This window comes from Theropithecus gelada, chromosome 3 (genome assembly GCF_003255815.1).
Source record: "Theropithecus gelada isolate Dixy chromosome 3, Tgel_1.0, whole genome shotgun sequence".
NCBI classification, from domain to species: Eukaryota; Metazoa; Chordata; class Mammalia; order Primates; family Cercopithecidae; genus Theropithecus; species Theropithecus gelada.
Window position 1 is genome coordinate 10,675,004 of NC_037670.1, and position 18,925 is coordinate 10,693,928.

At 54.4% G+C, this 18,925-nt stretch overlaps 1 protein-coding gene across 1 annotated transcript; it reads left to right on the plus strand.

The window, feature by feature from the left end:
* Window positions 1-12,456: 12,456 nt before the first annotated feature.
* On the plus strand, window positions 12,457-18,605 carry UPK3BL2 (uroplakin 3B like 2). Its single transcript, XM_025379006.1, has 6 exons — window positions 12,457-13,028; window positions 14,949-15,110; window positions 15,307-15,526; window positions 16,430-16,506; window positions 16,829-16,949; window positions 18,006-18,605. Exons 1-6 carry the CDS (start codon window positions 12,947-12,949, stop codon window positions 18,112-18,114), a joined length of 771 nt encoding a protein of 256 aa, XP_025234791.1. The 5' UTR covers window positions 12,457-12,946; the 3' UTR covers window positions 18,115-18,605.
* Window positions 18,606-18,925: the final 320 nt, after the last annotated feature.

The window sequence follows — 18,925 nt, forward strand, 5'->3', positions numbered from 1 at the left end:
AGTCTCACTCTGTTGCTCAAGCTGGAGTACAGTGGTGCCATCAGGGCTCACTCACTTCTGAGCTCAAATGGTCCTCCCACCTCAGCCTCCCAAGTAGCTGGGACTACAGGCGTGCACCGCCACATCCAGCTAATTTTAAAATTTGTTATAGAGATGGGGTCTCACTGCATTGGCCACCCTGGTCTTCACCTTCTGGCCTTCCCTCTCAGCCTCCCAAAGTGCTGGAATTACAGGTGTGAGCCACCACATCTGGCCTAAGCTGTCACTTTGACCATGCACAGCTGCCACCTCAGAGCCTCCCATCCCCTCCCCAGGCCTGGGGACACAAGGTCACTCTGCAGAGATCAGCCCCCCCACTGCCCATAGAGGGTCACAGCTGGAGCACAGAGCGGGCATCTCCACTCCTGGAGACACCGCAGGGCAGTGGCCCCCAACAGCCCAGCCCACTGCCTCCCTAGATCTCCCTCTGATCTCTGCCCACAGCAGCCTTGGAAGCTGCCCAGGCTGTGGTGGAGGGCAGGATGGCACCACCTTCTGAGAAGAGGCCAAGAAAGAAACAGGAGCTGAGGGACACACCTGACTGCTCATTCAGCAGCCGCCCCTGCCCCCCTGGAGCAGCCACTCTTGGGCAGGACAACAGATCTAGACCCAGCCCAAGACCCATGGGCTCAGTGGAGGGCTCAGGTCCAGTCTCTGTCCTTAGAGAGCATCCTGCTCATGGGGGAGGCACCCCCCAGCTGCAGACTGAACTGTGTTCCTTCAAAATCCCTATGTGTGGCCGGATGCGGTGGCTCCTGCCTGTCCCTGGGTTCAAGTGATTCTCCTGCCTCGCCTCCCGAGTAGCTGGGATTACAGGCGCCCGCCACCATGGCCCAGCTAAGTTTTGAATTTTTAGTAGTGATGGGGTTTCACCATATTGGCCAGGCTGGTCTTGATCTCCTGACCTCAAGTGATCCTCCCACCTTGGCCTCCCAAAGTGCTGGTATTACAGCCATGAGCCACCACGCCCAGCCCAGGATTGCCCCTTTTTTAAGCCTCATTTTTGGTGTAAGCCCCACAGGGCACCATACCTGTCTCCCCTGGCCTCAGTTTCCCCTCTGTAAAATGAGCATTCAACCTAGAAGGTCTCCAAGCTCCCTTTGGGCCCACGCTGCAGTCCAGCCTCCCCGAAACCCCACTCCCTGTGATGTGAGTGACACATCAGAGTTAGCCACTGGAAAGAATGTGTTGCCCTTGACAACCATTCTCTCCCTGGCTTCTCCCCCCAGGGACAGAAAGAAATGTCCCATTAATCATCCTGGCCTCTCCCTCCCTCCTCCTGCCCCCACCTTTCATTCCCCAGGGGAGGGAGCCCAATGTCCCCAAGAGGGTTTCATGGCAGCTGTGGTCTCAGCTACGCCCTCCCCACCTCTGTGCCTGGAGGCCTGTCTCAGCCCTGATTCCAGGGTTTCAGGCCAGTCAGGGAGCCCTAGGTCAGGAGACACTCGGGCTGGGGGCTGGAGAGGCTGAGCTGGGCAGGAGGGGTGGGGAGTTGCAAGCAGGATCAGATTGTCAAATGTACCTGGGTGCTTCTTTCTCTTGGGGTCCCCACCAGACAGAACCGGGAGCCCAGATGGGACCTGGCCTAGAAAGTATGGTGCAGGGGAGAGGAGCTATGATGGGGGCAACACAGGCAGTGCTGGGAGCCCAAGGGAGACACCTGGCCCAGCCTAATGGGGGACAGAGGTTCAAGGAGGACTTCCTGGAGGGGGTGGCATTGGAGCGGGAACCTCTGTTGAAGATGGAGGGAAGGGAGATAAATAATTGGCCATCAGCCAGGTGCAGTGGCTCACGCCTGTAATCCCAGCACTTTGAGAGGCCAAGGCGGGTAGTTTGCTTGAGCCCAGGAGTTCAAGACCAGCCTGGCCAACATGGTGAATCTCCATCTCCACTAAAAATATAAAAATTAGCCAGGTGTAGTGGCACACGCCTGTAATCCCAGCTACTCAGGAGGCTGAGGCAGGAGAATCACTTGAACCCGGGAGGTGAAGGTTGCAGTGAGCCGAGACTACACCACTGCACTCCAGTCTGGGCAACAGAGCAAAACCCTTTGTCTCAAAACAAACAAACTAGGAACTGGGCATCACAGAAGGTTTGTGGAAAGGCTCAGCTGGCCAGGGTGAGGGATATGGAACTGGGGAGGTCAAGAGGGTGTGGTAGGAGATATGGCCTGGGAAAGGGGTGGAAGGCCCTAAATGCCACCCCCAAGAAGCTAGACCATGCAGAGGATGCCCAAGCAAGATAGGCAGACTGGGTTTAGGAAGATCTTCAGTGGCTGAGGTGGTGTGAATGGGAGGGAGTGTAATCCTGGGCAGAGCAGGGAGGAGGGGGTGTAAGCCAGGCCCTGGGGGACAACTTCTCCCACAAACACCCGACCCATCTGCTCCCAGGGTCAGGGTAGGGGTACCTGGTAGCACTTGGGATCCACCCCTTGTCCTCTAAGATCATCACTCTAGCCAGTGTCTGGCCAATTGAGCTTCAGCACAGAGGGCAGCAGAACTTCAGGAAAACCTGGAGCCATGGGGCACTTTCTCCGGCTAGAACTTCTGCACAGCCCCAGGATGGAAAATGAATTTAGAGAGGATTTTCACTGCCATCACTCTTGTCTGTTGCCTGGCCGACCACAGTAACCTTCTCACTGAGCACGCCAAAAGCGCTGGCCCCCTGCATTTGGTTGAATAGTGTCCCCTCAAAATTCATGTCTACCTGGGACTTGTGACTGGAGGGCTGGCAACTTCCATTTTTGCCCTTTTGGAATTGTTCCTGCCAGGTAAACAAGCTTGGGCTGGACTGCTGAATAATGAGGGACTCATGGAGAGAGAGGGAAAAAAAAAAGAGAGAGAGAGAGAGAAAGATGTGCAGCCAGTTCTTAGCTGTTCCAGCCATCCCAAACACATGAGTGAAGCCCAGCTCCCATCTGCCTATAGCTGCATGAGTAGCCCTAGCCAATGCCCATGCCATATTTAGCTGAAGAACTGCCCGGCTGAGCCCAGCCCAGCCCAGCCCACCTACAGAACCTTGAGAAATAAGATAACATTGCTTTAAGCCTCAGAGTTTTGGAGGCATTTGTTATGCAGCAAGACAATTTGCAGGGCATGGTGGCTCATGCCTATAATCCCAGCACTTTGGGAGGCTGAGGCAGGTGGATCACCTGAGGGTAGGAGTTCAAGATCAGCCTGGCCAACATGGTGAAACCTTGTCTCTACTAAAAATACAAAAATTATCCGGGCATGGTGGCGTGTGCCTGTAGTCCCAGCTATTCAGGAGGCTGAAGCAGGAGGATTGCTTGAACCCGGGAGGCAGAGGTTGCAGTGAGCCGAGATCGTGCCATTGCACTCCAGCCTGAGCAACAAGAGCAAAACTCTGTCTTAAAAAAAAAAAAATTAGTCAGGGATGGTGGTGTGCACCTGTAATCCCAGCTACTCAGGAGGCTGAGACAGGAGAATCACTTGAACCCAGGAGGCAGAGGTTGCAGTGAGCCGAGATCATGCCATTGCACTCCAGTCTGATCAACAAGAATGAAATTCCATCTCAAAAAATAAATACAAATAAAATAACAAAATAATAATTAAGAAACAAAAGGCCCAGGTGCAGTGACTCACACCTCTAACCCCAGCACTTTGAGAGGCTGAGGTAGGCCGATTACTTGAGGCCAGGAGTTCGAGACCAGCATGGCCAACATGGCTAAACCTCGTCTCTACCAAAAATACAACAGTTAACCGGGTGTAGTGGTGCATGCCTGTAATCCCAGCTACTCAGGAGGCTGAGGTATGACAGTTGCTTGAACCTAGGAGGCAGAGGTTGCAGTGAGCCAGGATCGTGCCACTGCATTCCAGCCTCAGGGACAGGACAAGACTTTGTCTCAAAAAACAAAATGAAACAAAAAAAAATCAGAGCCAGGGTGGGGTGGATGAACCGTGGGGCCTTTTCCTCTTGATATTATTATCACAGACAGATCTCTATCAGGGTCTGGGGAGAGGCCTGAGGCCGAGTTGGTGGAGGAGTAGGGACTGAGTCACCTGCATTTCCCCTCCCCGCACCGACAAAGTCCTGGGCCCAGATATGGGGTCTCTTTCTGCTGGGGATGAGGTGAGCCAGAAAGCACCACCCTCTGCTCCTCCTTGATGAATGTGTGTAATGGTTGCCATGGAGCTGGGGCCTTGTTTGATGACCCGGGGCTGGGTGGGCCTCTGAGAGCCTTTACAGCTGGTTGCCTTTTGGGAGAGGGCAGGTGGGAGCCCCACCCTGTCTCATGAGTCACCCCAAAGGTGCGTGGGCAGGCAGGTGCTGGGATGTTGGCTACTCCCCAGAGCTTGCTGTGGCCATCCCTCTGGCCTCTCTGGGCGTCTGGAGTCCACTTCCTCACACTGGTACTCACTGTAGCTGGGGACATCTGCACTAGGAAGACGGGACATGACATGGAAGCTGGCCTCTACCCAGAGGCTGTGACCAACCTGATGCTATAAAACCAGTGTCACGGCCAGGAGCAGTGGCTCACGCCTGTAATCCCAGCACTTTGGGAGGCCAAGGCAGGTGGATCATGAGGTCAGGAGTTCGAGACCAGCCTGGTCAACATGGCGAAATCCCATCTCTACTAAAAATAAAAACATTAGCCAGGTGTGGTGGTACACGCCTGTAGTCCCAGCTCCTTGGGAGGCTGAGGCAAGAGACTCTCTTGAACCCAGGAGGCGGAGGTTGCAGTGAGCCGAGACCATGGCATTGGACTCCAGGCTAGGCAACAGAGTGAGACTCTGTCTCAAAAACAGACAAAAAAGAGTGTCACCCGGGGCTACTTGGCCAGACACAGAGAGGAAGGAGATGTCCCTATTATCTGTCAAAAATAATTGTTGGGGCTGAGCACAGTGGCTCATGCCTGTAATCTCAGCACTTTGGGAGGTCGGGGCAGGAGGACTGCTTGAGGCCAGGAGTTTGAGACCAGCCTGGGCAACATAGCGAGCACCCCATCTCCAGGAAAAATTTAAAAATTGGCTGGGTGCAGTGGCTCATGCCTGTAATCCCAGCACTTTGGGAGGCCGAAGCTGGTGGATCATTTGAGGTCAGGAGTTCGAGACCAGCCTGGCCAACATGGTGAAACCTTGTCTCTACTAAAAATACAAAACTTAGCTGGGCATGGTGGTGGGCACCTGTAATCCTAGCTACTCGTGAGGCTGAGACAGGAGAATCGCTTGAACCTGGGAGGTGGAGGTTGCAGTGAGCTAGGATCATGCCATTGCACTGCAGCCTAGACAACAAAGTGAGACTCCATCTCTCAAAAAAAAAAAAAAAAAAAAAGGAAAATATTTAAAAATTAGATGGGTGTGGTAGCATGTGCCTGTAGTCCCAGGTACTAAGGAGGCTGAGGTAGGAGGATGACTTGAGCCTGGGCGCTCGAGGCTGCAGTGAGCTCTGATCGCACCACTGTACTCCAGCCTGAGTGACACAGCAAGACCCTGCTTAAAAAAAAAAAATTATTGGACACAACTACTGTGCCAAATCCCTAGGTTAACAGTGGGGATTCAGTGGGAGAACGAAACAGATAAACAGGTCCAGTCCCTGCCCTCAGGGAGTTACAGTTTAATGGGAAAAAGAGGTATTCACCAAAGAAGGGCACAGCTGATTAGTGAGTTACCCTCACAACTAGTGAGTTACACAGAACAAAGCAGATTATAAAAATACAGCGATTGGCCCGGCACAGTGACACACACCTGTAATCCCAGCACTTTGGGAGGCCGAGGCGGGCTGATGACCTGAGGTCAGGAGTTCTCAACCAGCCTGGACAAAATGGCGAAACCCCGTCTCTACTAAAAACACAAAAATTAGCCGGGCGTGGTGGTGGGCACCTGTAATCCCAGCTACTTGGGAGGCTGAGGCAGGAGAATGAATCACTTGAACCCGGGAGGTGGAGGTTGCAGTGAGCCGAGACTGCACCATTGCACTCCAGCCTGGGCAACAAGAGCGAAACTCCGTCTCAAAATAAATACAAAGATACATACACGGATTAAAATAGTCTGGTACTGACGCCTGAACAGACAGATTGATCCAAGGAATGAAATGGAAATTCCAGAAGTTAACCTGAATGCACATGCGCGTGCACACACACACACATACACACACACACACACACACACACACACAGAGGAAGGCATGAAAGTCTCCATGACCCTCAAGGTATAAGATGCTTCTTTTGCGCCTGGTTTTTTTTTTTTTGAGATACGGTCTCACTCTGTCACCCAGGCTGGAGTGCAGTGGTGTACTATCCCAGCTCAGCTCACTGCAACCTCCACTCTACCCTCCATCCCCCCAACCTCCCCCGACCACCCTGAGCTCAAGCAGTTCTCATGCCTCAACCCTCAGCCTCATGAGTAACTGGGACTACAGGTGTGCACCACCATGCCCAGCTAATTTTTTGTATTTTTAGTAGAGATGGGTCTAACCATATTGTCCAGGCTGGTCTCAAACTCCTGAGCTCAAGCGATCCTCCTGCCTCAGCCTCCCAAAGTGCTGGGATGACAGGTGTGAGCCACTGCACCTGGCCGCATTTTTCTAATCACAGTACATTTGGTTCCCAGTGCCCAGGCTCTCAGGGCAGAGAGTCCAGTGTGGTCACTTTGCATGGCCTCTCTCCCCTCCTGAGCTTGTGCCAGGGCCCCAGGGCTGACCGGGAAAAGGAAAATAGCAGAGGGTGGAGGTGGGGTGTCTGGTTTGGGGAACACCCTGGACCGCCTTGTCACTGTCGGCATCTCTTCTGCACAGTGGCATTGCTGGGAGGTGCCTACTGTGCCTATTTGAGGGGCTGGCAGCCGCAGCCTCACTGCAGACCAGGGACTTGGCTTCCAGGCTAACTGCAGCCCCAAGAAGCTGCAGGGTCCGGCCTCCCCGCCCATCCCCAGTCTTCCCCACCCTGGCCCGGCCCTCCACATGCAGAAACATGCAGGCCCCTCTCCAGGACTGTGGGAGGAGCATGTCCCTCAGACTGGCCTGTGTCCTGGCTCCTCTTACTGCCTCTTCCAGAGGTTGTCACCTGCAGCTGCCCCAGGATAAAGGCAAGGCCAGAGAGGACTCCTGGACTGCTGTGTGCCTCAGGTGGCAGGGGCCAACATAGCCAACTGGTGGCCTGAGCAAGGCTGTGATGAGGACACCCTTGGTGGCTTGTCCCACATCAAGCTGGGAGGTGACACTGAGGATGCATTAGTCTGCAGTGTATGATAAAAACAGCATTTCAGGCCAGGTGCAGTGGCTCATGCCTGTTGTCCCAGCACTTTGGGAGGCCGAGGTGGGTGGATCATATGAGGTCAGGACTTTGAGACCAGCTTGGCCAACATGGTGAAACCTCATCTCTACTAAAAAAAATAAAAATTACCCGGGTTGGTGGTGTGCACCTGTAATCCCAGCTACTTGGGAGGCTGAGGCGGGAGAATCACTTGAACCTGGGAGGCGGAGGCTGCAATGAGCCGAAATTGTACCACTGCAGTCCAGCCTGACTCCATCTCAAAAAAAAAAAGGCATTTCAATTCAAATAGGGAAAGGATACATCTTTCTTTCTTTCCTTCCTTCCTTCCTTCCTTCTTTCTTTCTTCCTTTCTTTCTTCCTTCTTTCCTTCTCTTTATTCTTTCTTTCTTTTTTTTTTTTTGAGACAGAGTTTCACTCTCGTTGCCCAGGCTGGAGTACAATGGCACGATCTTGGCTTATTATTATTCTCCATGTTGGTCAGGCTGGTCTTGAACTCCCAACCTCAGGTGATCTGCCTACCTTGGCTTCCCAAAGTGCTGGTGCGAGCCACTGCGCCCAGCCTAGGATGCATTTTCAATATTTTAGTGTTTGAATAACAGGCTAACTTGAGAAAAAAATAATTTGAATCACACATCACACCAAAAATAAATTCTATGTCGATTTTAACATTTTTAAAAATTATTGTTATTATTAGTTTAGAGACAGGGTCTCATTCTGTCGCCCAGGATGGAGTGCAGTGGTGTGATCATGGTTTACCGCAGCCTTAGACTCCTGGCCTCATGTGATCCTCTGGCTTCAGCCTCTCAAAGCACTGGAACTACAGACACACACCACCACGCCCAGCCTAGGTGGATTTTTAAGATCCATTCAAGGGCAGGTGCAGTGGCTCACACCTGTAATCCCAGCACTTTGGGAAGCTGAGACAGGAAGATCACTTGAGCCCAGGAGTTCAAGACCAGCCTGGGCAACATAGTGAGACCTCATCCCTACAAAAAATTTTAAAATGAGTCAGGCATGGTGGTGCACACATGTAGTCTCTGCTATTCAGGAGGCTGAGGCAGGAGCATAATTTGAGCCCAGGAGACAGAGATTGCAGTGAGCTATGATGGCACCACTGCACTGCAGTCTGGGTGACAGAGTGAGATTCAGTCTCCAAAAAAAAAAAGGTGAGGGGCCTGTAATCCCAGCACTTTGGGAGGTCGAGGCGGGTGGATGACCTGAGGTCAGGAGTGACCAGCCTGGCCAACATGGTGAAACCCTGTCTCTACTGAAAAATACAAAAATTAGCTGGGCATGGTGGTGGGTGTGCCTGTAGTCCCAGCTATCTGGGAGGCTGAGGCAGGAGAATCGCTGGAACCCCAGAGGCAGAAGCTGCAGTGAGCTGAGATCACGCCACTGCACTCCAGCCTGGGCGACAGACCGAGACTCCGTCTTAAATAAATAAATAAATAAATAAATAAATAAATAAGGCAAAGAGGGAGTTCTCCCTGGGTACAGGAGACCTGGGGGGTTGGGTCCCAGCCCTGCCACTGACCTGCCCTGGGACTGCAGGAAGTTTCTCTGCCTGCCAGGCCCCAGGTTTCTTCTCATCCGTATAATGAGATTAGTCGTAACACCTGCCCTGCCCATCTCTGGGGACTCAAGGAGAGGCTACGTCTATGAGCAAGAACGTGTTTCAAGAAGGGGAAACAAGCTCTTCCCACGTTCTGATGTCTGCTTTCAACTGCCTTTCAAAAGGGAGTGAGAGAGGGGAAACCTGTATTATATGGGCCGGGCATGGTGGCTCACACCTGGAATCCCAGCATCTTAGGAAGCCGAGGTGGGAGGATCACTTGAGCCTAGGAGTTTGAGACCAGCCTGGGCAACACAGTAAGATTCTGTTTCTACAAAAAGTTACAAAATTAGCTGGGCAGCCGGGCACAGTGGCTCACGCATGTAATTTCAGCACTTTGGGAGGCCGAGGCAGGCGGCTCACGTGAGGTCAGGGGTTCAAGACCAACCTGGCTAACATGGCAAAACCCCATCTCTACGAAAAATACAAAAATTAACCAGGAGTGGTTGTGCACGCCTGTAATCCCAGCTACTCGGAAGGCTGAGGCAGGAGAATCACTTGAACGCGGGAGGTGGAGGTTGCAGTGAGCTGAGATCACACCATTGCACTCCAGCCTGGGCAACAGAGTGAGACCTGTCTCAAAACATAATAATAATATAATAAGCAAAAGAGACCCCAGAGAGTTTCCTTGACCCTTCCACCATGTGAGGACACAGCTAGAAGGCACTCTCTATGAACCAAAAACAGACACCAACTCTTCCTAGGTTTTTGTTTATTTTTTTTAAATGAAGTCTCACTTTCTCACCCAGGCTGGAGACCAGTGGTGTGATCTTGCTTCACTACAGCCTCTCCCTCCCGGGTCCAAGCTATTCTTGTGCCTCAACCTCCCAAGTCTGGAATTACAGGCACATGCCCCCATGCCCTACTAACTCTTGTATTGTTAGTAGAGATGGAGTTTTACCATGTTGGCCAGGCTGGTCTCGAATGCCTGACCTCAAGTGATCCTCCCACCTTGGCCTCCCAAAGTGCTGGGATTACAGGAGTAAGCCACCATGCCGGTCTAATTTTTAATTTTTTTGTAGAGACGGAGTCTGGCTATGTTTCCCAGGCTGGTCTTGAACTCCTGGCCTCATGTGATCCTCCCGCCTCGGCCTCCCAAAGTGCTGGGAATACAGGTAAGAGCCACCATGCCTGGCCTCCTCTCATATCTTAATCTTAGACTTCTCTGTCTCTACAATTGTGAGAAGGAAATGTCTGTTGTTTTTAAGCCACTCAGTCTCTGGTGTTTTGTTATCACTGCCTGAGTGAACAAAGACAGCCTCCCATCTGCCCGAGCACAGGCTGGGCCCCAGGAGGGTGGCAGGTGCATGGCTCACTGGTCATTAAACAGCAGGAGGGACACTGGTCCATACGAAGTGCCATGGCAGTGCTGAGAAAGAAGGGAGTCACTCTGTTTGGTGGTCAGCCTGGAGAGACTGTCTGGGAAGACATTACAAGAGGAGGTGATATCTGAACTGGGTTTTGAAGTAGCAGTAGGAGTTTTCTCTCTGGGGAGGAGGTGGTTCCAGGCAGGGGAACAGCACAGGCAAAGGCTCAGAGGTGTGAAGGAGCAGGGAGTGAGGGACCCCGATTGGGAGGATCTTGAATTTCCTTACCTGGTGGCAAATGGTTCTCAATGTCTTCCCACTTCAACGCACTTCACGTTTCTTTCCTGTCCTGCTCAAGACAGATGTCCCTTCCAGAAGTTTTTCTTTTTCTTTCTTTCTTTCTTTCTTTTCTTTTTTTTTTTTTTTTTCTTTTGAGACGGAGTCTCGCTCTGTCGCCCAGGCTGGAGTGCAGTGGCCGGATCTCAGCTCACTGCAAGCTCCACCTCCCGGGTTTACGCCATTCTCCTGTCTCAGCCTCCCGAGTAGCTGGGACTACAGGCGCCCGCCACCTCGCCCGGCTAAGTTTTTGTATTTTTTAGTAGAGATGGGGTTTCACTGTGTTAGCCAGGATGGTCTCGATCTCCTGACCTCGTGATCCACCCGTCTCGGCCTCCCAAAGTGCTGGGATTACAGGCTTGAGCCACCGCACCCGGCCCTTTTTTTTTTTTTTTTGAGACAGAGTTTCATTCCTGTTGCCCAGGCTGGAGTGTAATGGCGTGATCTTGGCTCACCACAACCTCCGCCTCCCGGTTCAAGCGACTCTCCTGCCTCAGCCTCCCGAGTAGCTGGAATTACAGGCATGCCACCACGCCTGGCTAATTTTGTATTTTTAGTAGAGACGGGGTTTCTCCATGTTGGTCAGGCTGGTCTCGAACTCCTGACCTCAGGTGATCCGCCCGCCTCGGCCTCCCAAAGTGCTGGGATTACAGGTGTGAGCCACCACGCCCTGCCAGAAGTTTTTCTTGTGAGTTGAGGTGAACCTCTGAATCCCCTTGGGGAACTGAAGTATGTCCCCTTCGGGGAATGCCCCCTCTTCACCCAAAAATGGGGGCCACAGGTGATAATCTGTTGGGTTTCCCAGAAAGAAGACATCTGGCATAATTAGAGTGTGAAGGTCGGGCTGACGGGGGCTGGTACCCTGATCCAGGGGAGAGGTGGTCACAGGTCTCTGTCTACCTGCCCTGAGCCCATCTCATCTTTTTATTATTTTTATTTTTATTTTATTTTATTTTATTTGAGAGGGCATTTCACTCTTGTTGCCCAGGCTGGAATGCAGTGGTGCGATCTCGGCTCTCCGCAACCTCTGCCTCCCGAGTTCAAGTGGTTCTCCTGCCTCAGCCTCCTGAGTAGCTGGAATTACAGGAACAAGCCACCATGTCTGGCTAATTTTGTATTTTTAGTAGAGACAGGGTTTCGCCATGTTGGCCAGACTGGTCTCGAACTCCCCACCTCAGGTGATCCACCCACCTCGGGCTCTCAAAATGCTGGGATTACAGGCGTAAGCCACCACGCCCGGCCTTCCATCTGGTAATTTTCTGTCTTGAAGAGGAACTACCCTGCCCTGGCAGAGGCTGGTGATGAAGGAGGGAGAGAGGGCAGGTCCCCTGGATAAAGAGATGAGGGGGTGTGAGGTCTGGGAGCCCCCCTCCCGGGGCCAGGCTGCAGGGGGACAGCAGGGCCATACCAGGAGTGCCACAGAGCTTGCACAGAGCTTGCATTTGGGTGTGATCTAATCCCCAGTCCTGCCCTGACCTCCTGGGTGCTCTTGGCCAAGCCCTCTTCCCTGTCTGTGCTAGAAAGTGAGGGTCACTCCCTTCCACGCAGGGGGGTGAATTGAGGGTGGGGATCTGAGCTCTCTGAGCAGCAAAGCTGGACACAGGCCAAGCTGGGAAGCTTGTCTTCATCCCCCATCCTTCCCCAGGGCGGGGCCGTGAGAATCTGAGAACCTGGAGCCTGGGAGGTCAAGGCTGCAGCGAGCTGTGATAGCACCATGGCATTCTAGCCTGGGCAACAGTGAGACCCTGCCTCAATAATAATAATAAATAAATAAATAAATAAATAAATAAATAAATAAATAAATAAATAAATGAGACTCCAGAGAACTTCCTTGATCGGCACTCTCTACGAACCAAAAACAGACACCAACTCTTCCCAGGTTTTTTTGTTTTGTTTTGTTTTGTTTTTTTGAGACAGGGTCTCACTGTCACCCAGGCTGGAGTGCCGTGGTGCCATCTAGGCTCACTGCAGCCTCAACTTCCCAGGCTCAAGTGATCCTCCCACCTCAGGTCCTAAAGGAAGAGTCACTACACTGGGGACTGTTTGGACAAGGAGATCCACGGGGCAGACTTGGCGGGATAGTCCCTGGGGCAGCTTGGATCCTGGGGCTGCCTCCTCCTTCCTCAGCCCCTCCCTGGTCAGGCGCTCCTGGGGTGGGGTGGGGGAGTCCAGGCTTGTCTTGCAACTGATTGTTCTCTTCGGACCCTCCCTGGCGATGCCAGATTCACTGGGCCGGCAGATTCTGCCCCCAAACCTGTCCAACCAGTTGTTTGAGAGGAGGGGGTACCTGGGAGGGGCAACAGGAGATGCCAGGAACAGCTTCCCCTAGCCCAGCACAGACTACAGACCAGGGAGCCTCTGGAGCTGCAGACACTGCAGACAGACGGACAGAAGGACAACAGCTGGAGGCTTGGCCCGGCCATGGGGCTCTCTGCGGGACAGTCCCAGCTGCTAATGTCGCTGTTGCTGCTACTGACCCATGTCCAGCCTGGGACAGGCATAGGTGAGTAAGCGGGGGGTTGGTCGGGAGGGACCCACTGCATCTCAGGTTGCAGGACAGACCCAAGACCTCACTTTGTTTCCAAATTCTGACGCGTGGCTCCTGCCTCCTTCGTTTCCCTGAGGAGAGGTTTCTAGACGTCCAGGACAATGCGTGTCCCCAGGAAGCTCTGGCAAGCCCAGCCTGGGCAACATAACAAGACCCCATTTTTAAAAAAGATTTTTGTTTTTAATTAGCTGGGTGTGGTGGAGTGCACCTGTAATCCCAGCTACTTGGGAGATGGAGGCGGGAGGATGGCTTGAGCCCATGCAGTGAATTATGAATGCGCCACTGCACTCCAGCCTGGGCCAAAGAGCAAGACCCTGTCTCAAAAAAAAAAAAAAAAGAAAAACTGGACAGGCTGAGAGATACATTCCTACAATCTCTGCGTCCCCCCTAGTCTTTGCCTGCTCCACTTCTCTTTCTCTTTCTTTCTCTTCCTTTCCTTTCCTTTCCTTTTTCTGTTCCTTTCCTTTCCTTTCTTTCTGATGGAGTCTTGCCCTGTCACCCAGGCTGGAGTGCAGTGGTGCAATCTCGGCTCACCACAACCTCCGCCTCCTGGGTTCAAGTGATTCTCCTGCCTCAGTCTCCTGAGTAGCTGAGATTACAGCCATGAGCCACTATGCCTGGCTACTTTTCGTATTTTTAGTAGAGACGGGATTTCACCATACTGGCCAGGCTGGTCTCGAACTCCTGACCTCATGATCCGCCTGTCTCGGTTTCCCAATGTGCTGGGATTACAGGCATGACCCACCGCGCCCGGCCTCCACTTCTCTTTCTAAACATTAAGTGCCTCCTGCACGCAGAGTGCCCTGGGCTGCAGAGATAGGACTGAGAACTCTAAGAAAGGAATCACGACAGTCGCCCCCAAGGAAGACTCTAGCCTGAACCTTTGGAGTTGAGTTGAATTCAACGTAAATGAATCAAATTGAACTGAACTGAACCGAACAGGGGCAGCTGCTGGAGACTTGCCTAGAAGCCCAGTCCATCATTCTGCTTCTCCCGGACCTGTATTTGGGGTTGGGGAGAGGAGGGGCGCTGTGGTCCTGCTCCTGCCTGGGAGGCTCAGTTGGGGAGGTCTGAGCTCTCCAACCCGCAAGGCTGGACACAGGCCAAGTTGCCAATCCGGAGTCCCCTCTGGCGTATGGACCTGGGAAGCTTGTCCTTGTCCCCCACCCTTCCCTAGGGAGGGGCGGTGGGAGTCTGAGAGGGGGACTTGGTCCTGAAGGCGAAGATGCCTTGGAGCCATGGTGGGAGGTGGCAAAGAACAGGGCGGGGAGGAGAGGACATTCTAGACTTGGAACCAAGTTCTGGCTTCAGAGACCCCAGACCCTCTGGGCAGTCTGTGTCCCAGCCTGGAGTCTCAGCCAAGCAGACTTTCCCGTGCCATCCCACCCCCCGCCCCCACCCTCCCGCCCCCTGCCAAGCTACTCATCCTCTCAAGCAGCACAACCTGGACCACGTGGGTGGAGCTGGAGGGACTTAAGTTGGAGGTCACTGCGCATGTCAGGAGCAGAGTTCAGCCAAGGGTCAGGCTGCCCCCAAATTCCAGTTTCATCCCAACATGGCCGGGCCCGGGAGAACTGTGCCTACCGCCGGGGTGGAGGCTCCCATGCTGCCATTGTCCTACACCTCCCACGGTGCCCACCCCCAGTAGGCTCCTCAGAGAGGGGCCAGGGGCTGGACTCAGGCCTCCTACCCATGCCCATGGGGCATAGAGTTGCCAGAGAAGAAGCTTCCTGATTCATACCGGACCCGACCTCCCAGGAAGTGCCCCTAATTTGGGGCTCCCATGTTAAGTCTGGATCTGGGTGGGGGGGAGATCAGAGCTGTTGGGGGCTTGGTTGCCCCATTTGGCCTCTCCTCTCTGCCCTCCCCTTCCAGCTGCCCCAGAGCACATCAACTATGTGCCCCAGCTCTCAAACGACACCCTGGCGGGGAGGCTCACCCAGTCCACCTTCACGCTGGAGCAGCCTCTGGGCCAGTTCCACAGCCACAACATCTCTGACTCGGATACCATCTGGCTGGTGGTGGCCCTCAGCAATGGTGGGTGCTGCTGGGGCCGGGCCTCGGTTTTCCCTCTGTGAAATGGGCCTGCGGGCCTGAGGGCAGTAGCGGGTGTGTTGGGGGGAGATGCAGGGAGCAGGTGCTGCAGGGGATGGGGCCGGGGAGGGCTGTCAGGCCTGGTGGGGTGAGGGTGGAATCCTGCTATGTGACTGTCTAACCACAGTGCCACCCTTAGCCACCCAGAGCTTCACGGCCCCACGGTCAAACCAGGACGTCCCAGCTCCTGCCAGCTTCTCCCAGAGGGGCTACTATCTCACACTGAGGGCCAACCGGGGGCTGTACCCGGGTGGCCAGGCCAGAGGCCAGCTCCGTGTCCTCCGCGTCGGCAATGATACCCACTGCCAACCAACAAAAATTGGCTGCAACCATCCCCTCCCGGGACCCGGCCCCTACAGGTGAGCGGTTCTGCCAGGCCCTGGCTCCTGCCTGCACCCAAGCCAGAGCCTGGAGCAGCTCCTAGGATGCTCACCAGGGCCCCAGCAGGATGCCTGGGTCCCCTGCTCCTGCTTGGCCAAAGGGAAGAGGAAGCAGCAGACAGGAGTTGGAGAGGCCTTCATGAATTACATGAATTATCCTTTTCTTTTCTTCTTCTTCTTCTATTTTTTTTTTTTTTTTTTTTTTGAGATAGACTCTTGCTCTGTGACCCAGGCTGGAGTACAGTGGTATGATCTCGGCTCACTGCAACCTCTGCTTCCCGGGTTCAAGCGATTCTCCAGCCTCAGCCTAACGAGTAGCTGGAATTACAGGCATCTCACACCACACCCAACTAATTTTTGTATTTTTAGTAGAGGCCGGGTTTCGCCATGTTGGCCAGGCTGGTCTCAACTCCTGGCTTCAAGTGATCTGCCCACCTTGGCCTCCCAAAGTGCTGGGATTCCAGACGTGAGCCACCGCGCCCAGCCTATCCTGCTTTTCTCGAGCAGAAGGCTCCCCACCTCAAGCCCCAGTCCCCATGGGCCGTGTGGACCACTCAGGTGGCATCTCTCCATCCAGACAGTCTCCCCTCACTAAATGCTTGATTCACGCATGTTCTGTTCTGAGAGATCTAATACCTGCCCCCTACCTTTCCCAAATGAGGACACAGAAGCCCAGAGAGGAGGGACACTCCCAACGTCACACTGCTGGAAATGTCACCCCTAGATTCGAACCCATTCTATTGGGCCTTTAGTCCCCAGCTCCCTCCCCAGGCTGCTCTCCCCAGGGCCTGGGACTCCAGGGGACAGACTTGCAGGCACCAGGGCCTGATGGTTTCAGGACTCTGGGGGACCCCCATGGCCAATGCTGGGTCTCCCATTCAGGGTGAAGTTCCTGGTGATGAATGACGAAGGACCCGTGGCTGAGACAAAGTGGTCCAGCGACACTCGCCTGCAGCAAGGTAGGGGCCAGAGGCTCTGGTCGAACAGTAGGGGCAGAGGGCCGGGCAGAGGGACTGGATGGAGCCTGGGGCTCCTGAGGACTGAGGATGGGCTGGAGGAACAGGTCAGCCCACCACCCAGTCAGAGGCAGTTGACCGTCCTGCAATTTGCAGGCGCCCCTCCCCCAGCCACCCTCTTCCCCCAGGCCTGGGTGGTGGTAGGGGAGGGGGGGGGCGGGGGGTGGTGGTGGTGTGATTGGTCTGGATTCTGCCCAAGGGCCCCTTCCCGTCAGGTAAAATTTATTTTCCTGCCCGCCTGTGCGGCCCCCCATCACCGCCTCAGCCCAGGCACTTCAGGCTGTCCCCGGCCCCCAGAGCCCAGGCACCGTGGTCATCATTGCCATCCTGTCTATCCTCCTGGCAGTCCTTCTTACAGCCCTCCTGGCTGTGCTCATATACACCTGGTGAGTGGACCGGGCTGAGACCGCCCATGCCTCTTGGGAGGGGCGGGACCCTTGGGCATTAACCCCTTCCCCTCTAGTTACTCCCCGCCCGCCCCTGCCCACCTTCCAAGCGGGCGCTGTGCACCCCCTGGTGGCAGCATCTGGGATTGCAAGTGGTTGCAACCTGCAGACACCGGAGTCGAGGAGACACTCCAGGTGGAGGTGAATTGCTTTCAGGCCAAGCTCTGAGCATTGCCTCAAGATGCCATACAGGCCAGGTGTGGCGGCTCACACCTGTAATCCCAGCACTTTGGGAGGCTGAGGCGGGTGGATCACCTGAGGTCAGGAGTTCAAGACCAGCCTGGCCAACATAGTGAAACCCCATCTCTACTAAAAATACAAAAAATTAGCCAGGTGTGGTGGCACGTGCTTGTAATCCCAGCTACTCAGGAGGCTGAGGAAGGAGAATGGCTTGAATTGGGGAGGTGGAGGTTGCAGTGAGCTGAGAGATTGCATCACTGCACTCCAACCTGGGCGCCAGAGTGAGACTCCATCTAAAAAAAAAAAAAGGGTGTCAGGGTGTCATACAGAGCTCAGGTGCCTGAGCCTGGGGCACGGAGGGTGTCCACAAGGCTTCCTAGAGAAAAGGGGAGACCTAGCCCTGGTGGGATTTGGGGAGGAGGGGGAGAGGCGGTGACTCTAAGAAGGGGGCAGGAGGGGTGCAGGCAGCCAGGCCAGGCCAGGGGCCCCAGGGGCCCAGCTGAGGAACTGGGCTGTATCCTGCAGCCTGTGGGAGCCAGTAGTGGGTTTTGATCAAGGGAGACAGACAGATAATGTTTGAGTGGGATCCTGGGGTGTGGAGGGTGGAGGGGGAGAGTGGTGAGGGGCAGGAGCGATGAGCTAGATTTGTGAGGTTTGGAGGAATCACCTCAGTCCCTCTGGTTAATTCCGCCTGGCCAGTGGAGTCTCAGTTTCCCCTTTGGGATGGGTCGGAGCATGCTAGCCAATGGGTGTGGGATCTCCGCCAGCGCCTTTCTTCAGCATCCATTATCTCTCCCTCTCTCCTCCCCTCCCAAGCTTCAACAGCTGCAGGAGCACTTCGCTATCAGGCCCAGAGGAGACAGGGAGTGTGAGAAGATACACCACCCACCACACGTTCAGCACTCCTGCTGAGGGGGCTTCCTGAGGGGTTTCAGGGGGGTCCATGTGTCCCTCCACCTCCTCCCTGGCCCAGGCTGCAGAGCCTGGGCTGGGACATGCCCTGAAGCTTCTGGACCCTGAGAGAGATCGTTTCTTTTCCTTACTTTTTTTTTTTTTTTTTTTTTTTTTGAGACGAGCCTCATTCTGTCACCAGGCTGGCACGATCTCGGCTCTCTGCCTCCCGGGTTCAAGCGATTCTCCTGCCTCAGCCTCCCGAGTAGCTGGGACTACAGGCATGCGCCACCACGCCCAGTTCATTTTTGCATTTTTGGCAGAGATGGGGTTTCACCATGTTGGCCACAATGGCCTCGATCTCTTGACCTTGTGATCCGCCCGCCTCGGCCTCCCAAAGTGCTGGGATTACAGGCGTGAGCCACCGCGCCCGGCAAGAGAGATTGTTTCTAGATGAGGGTAGGGGGTGAGTGTCCTTAACCCAAAGCTTGTGCCAGTCTCTATCAGAAATAAATGCCCCCAACATCCCCCTGCCTGCCTGTGACATCGTACACCTGGGCAATCTTTCTGCACCACTGCCCCTGGCTCCTCCTCCTGGGGAGGTCCCCAGGGGCATGTAGGACCGGGGCGAGGCTCAGGATCCTAGGGCAGTTGTCACCTGGGGCAGGACGGGCCTCTCTGCCAGCCTTACTGTCCCTATCTGTAAAATGAGGATGGTAACCCTGAACCCACAAGGCCACAGTAAGACCACTGCTGGTCGCAATGGCTCAGGCCTGTAATCCCAGCACTTTGGGAGGCTGAGACAAGAGGATCACTTGAGCCCAGGAGTTCGAGACCAACCTGGG

Bases quoted from the DNA above. Each gene is read 5' to 3' on its own strand.
- UPK3BL2 (XM_025379006.1), top strand. From the start codon at position 12,947: ATGGGGCTCTCTGCGGGACAGTCCCAGCTGCTAATGTCGCTGTTGCTG. The intron at 15,527-16,429 runs GTGAGCGGTTCT...TCTCCCATTCAG, and splicing joins CCGGGACCCGGCCCCTACAG to GGTGAAGTTCCTGGTGATGA. The intron at 16,507-16,828 runs GTAGGGGCCAGA...TCACCGCCTCAG, and splicing joins CGACACTCGCCTGCAGCAAG to CCCAGGCACTTCAGGCTGTC.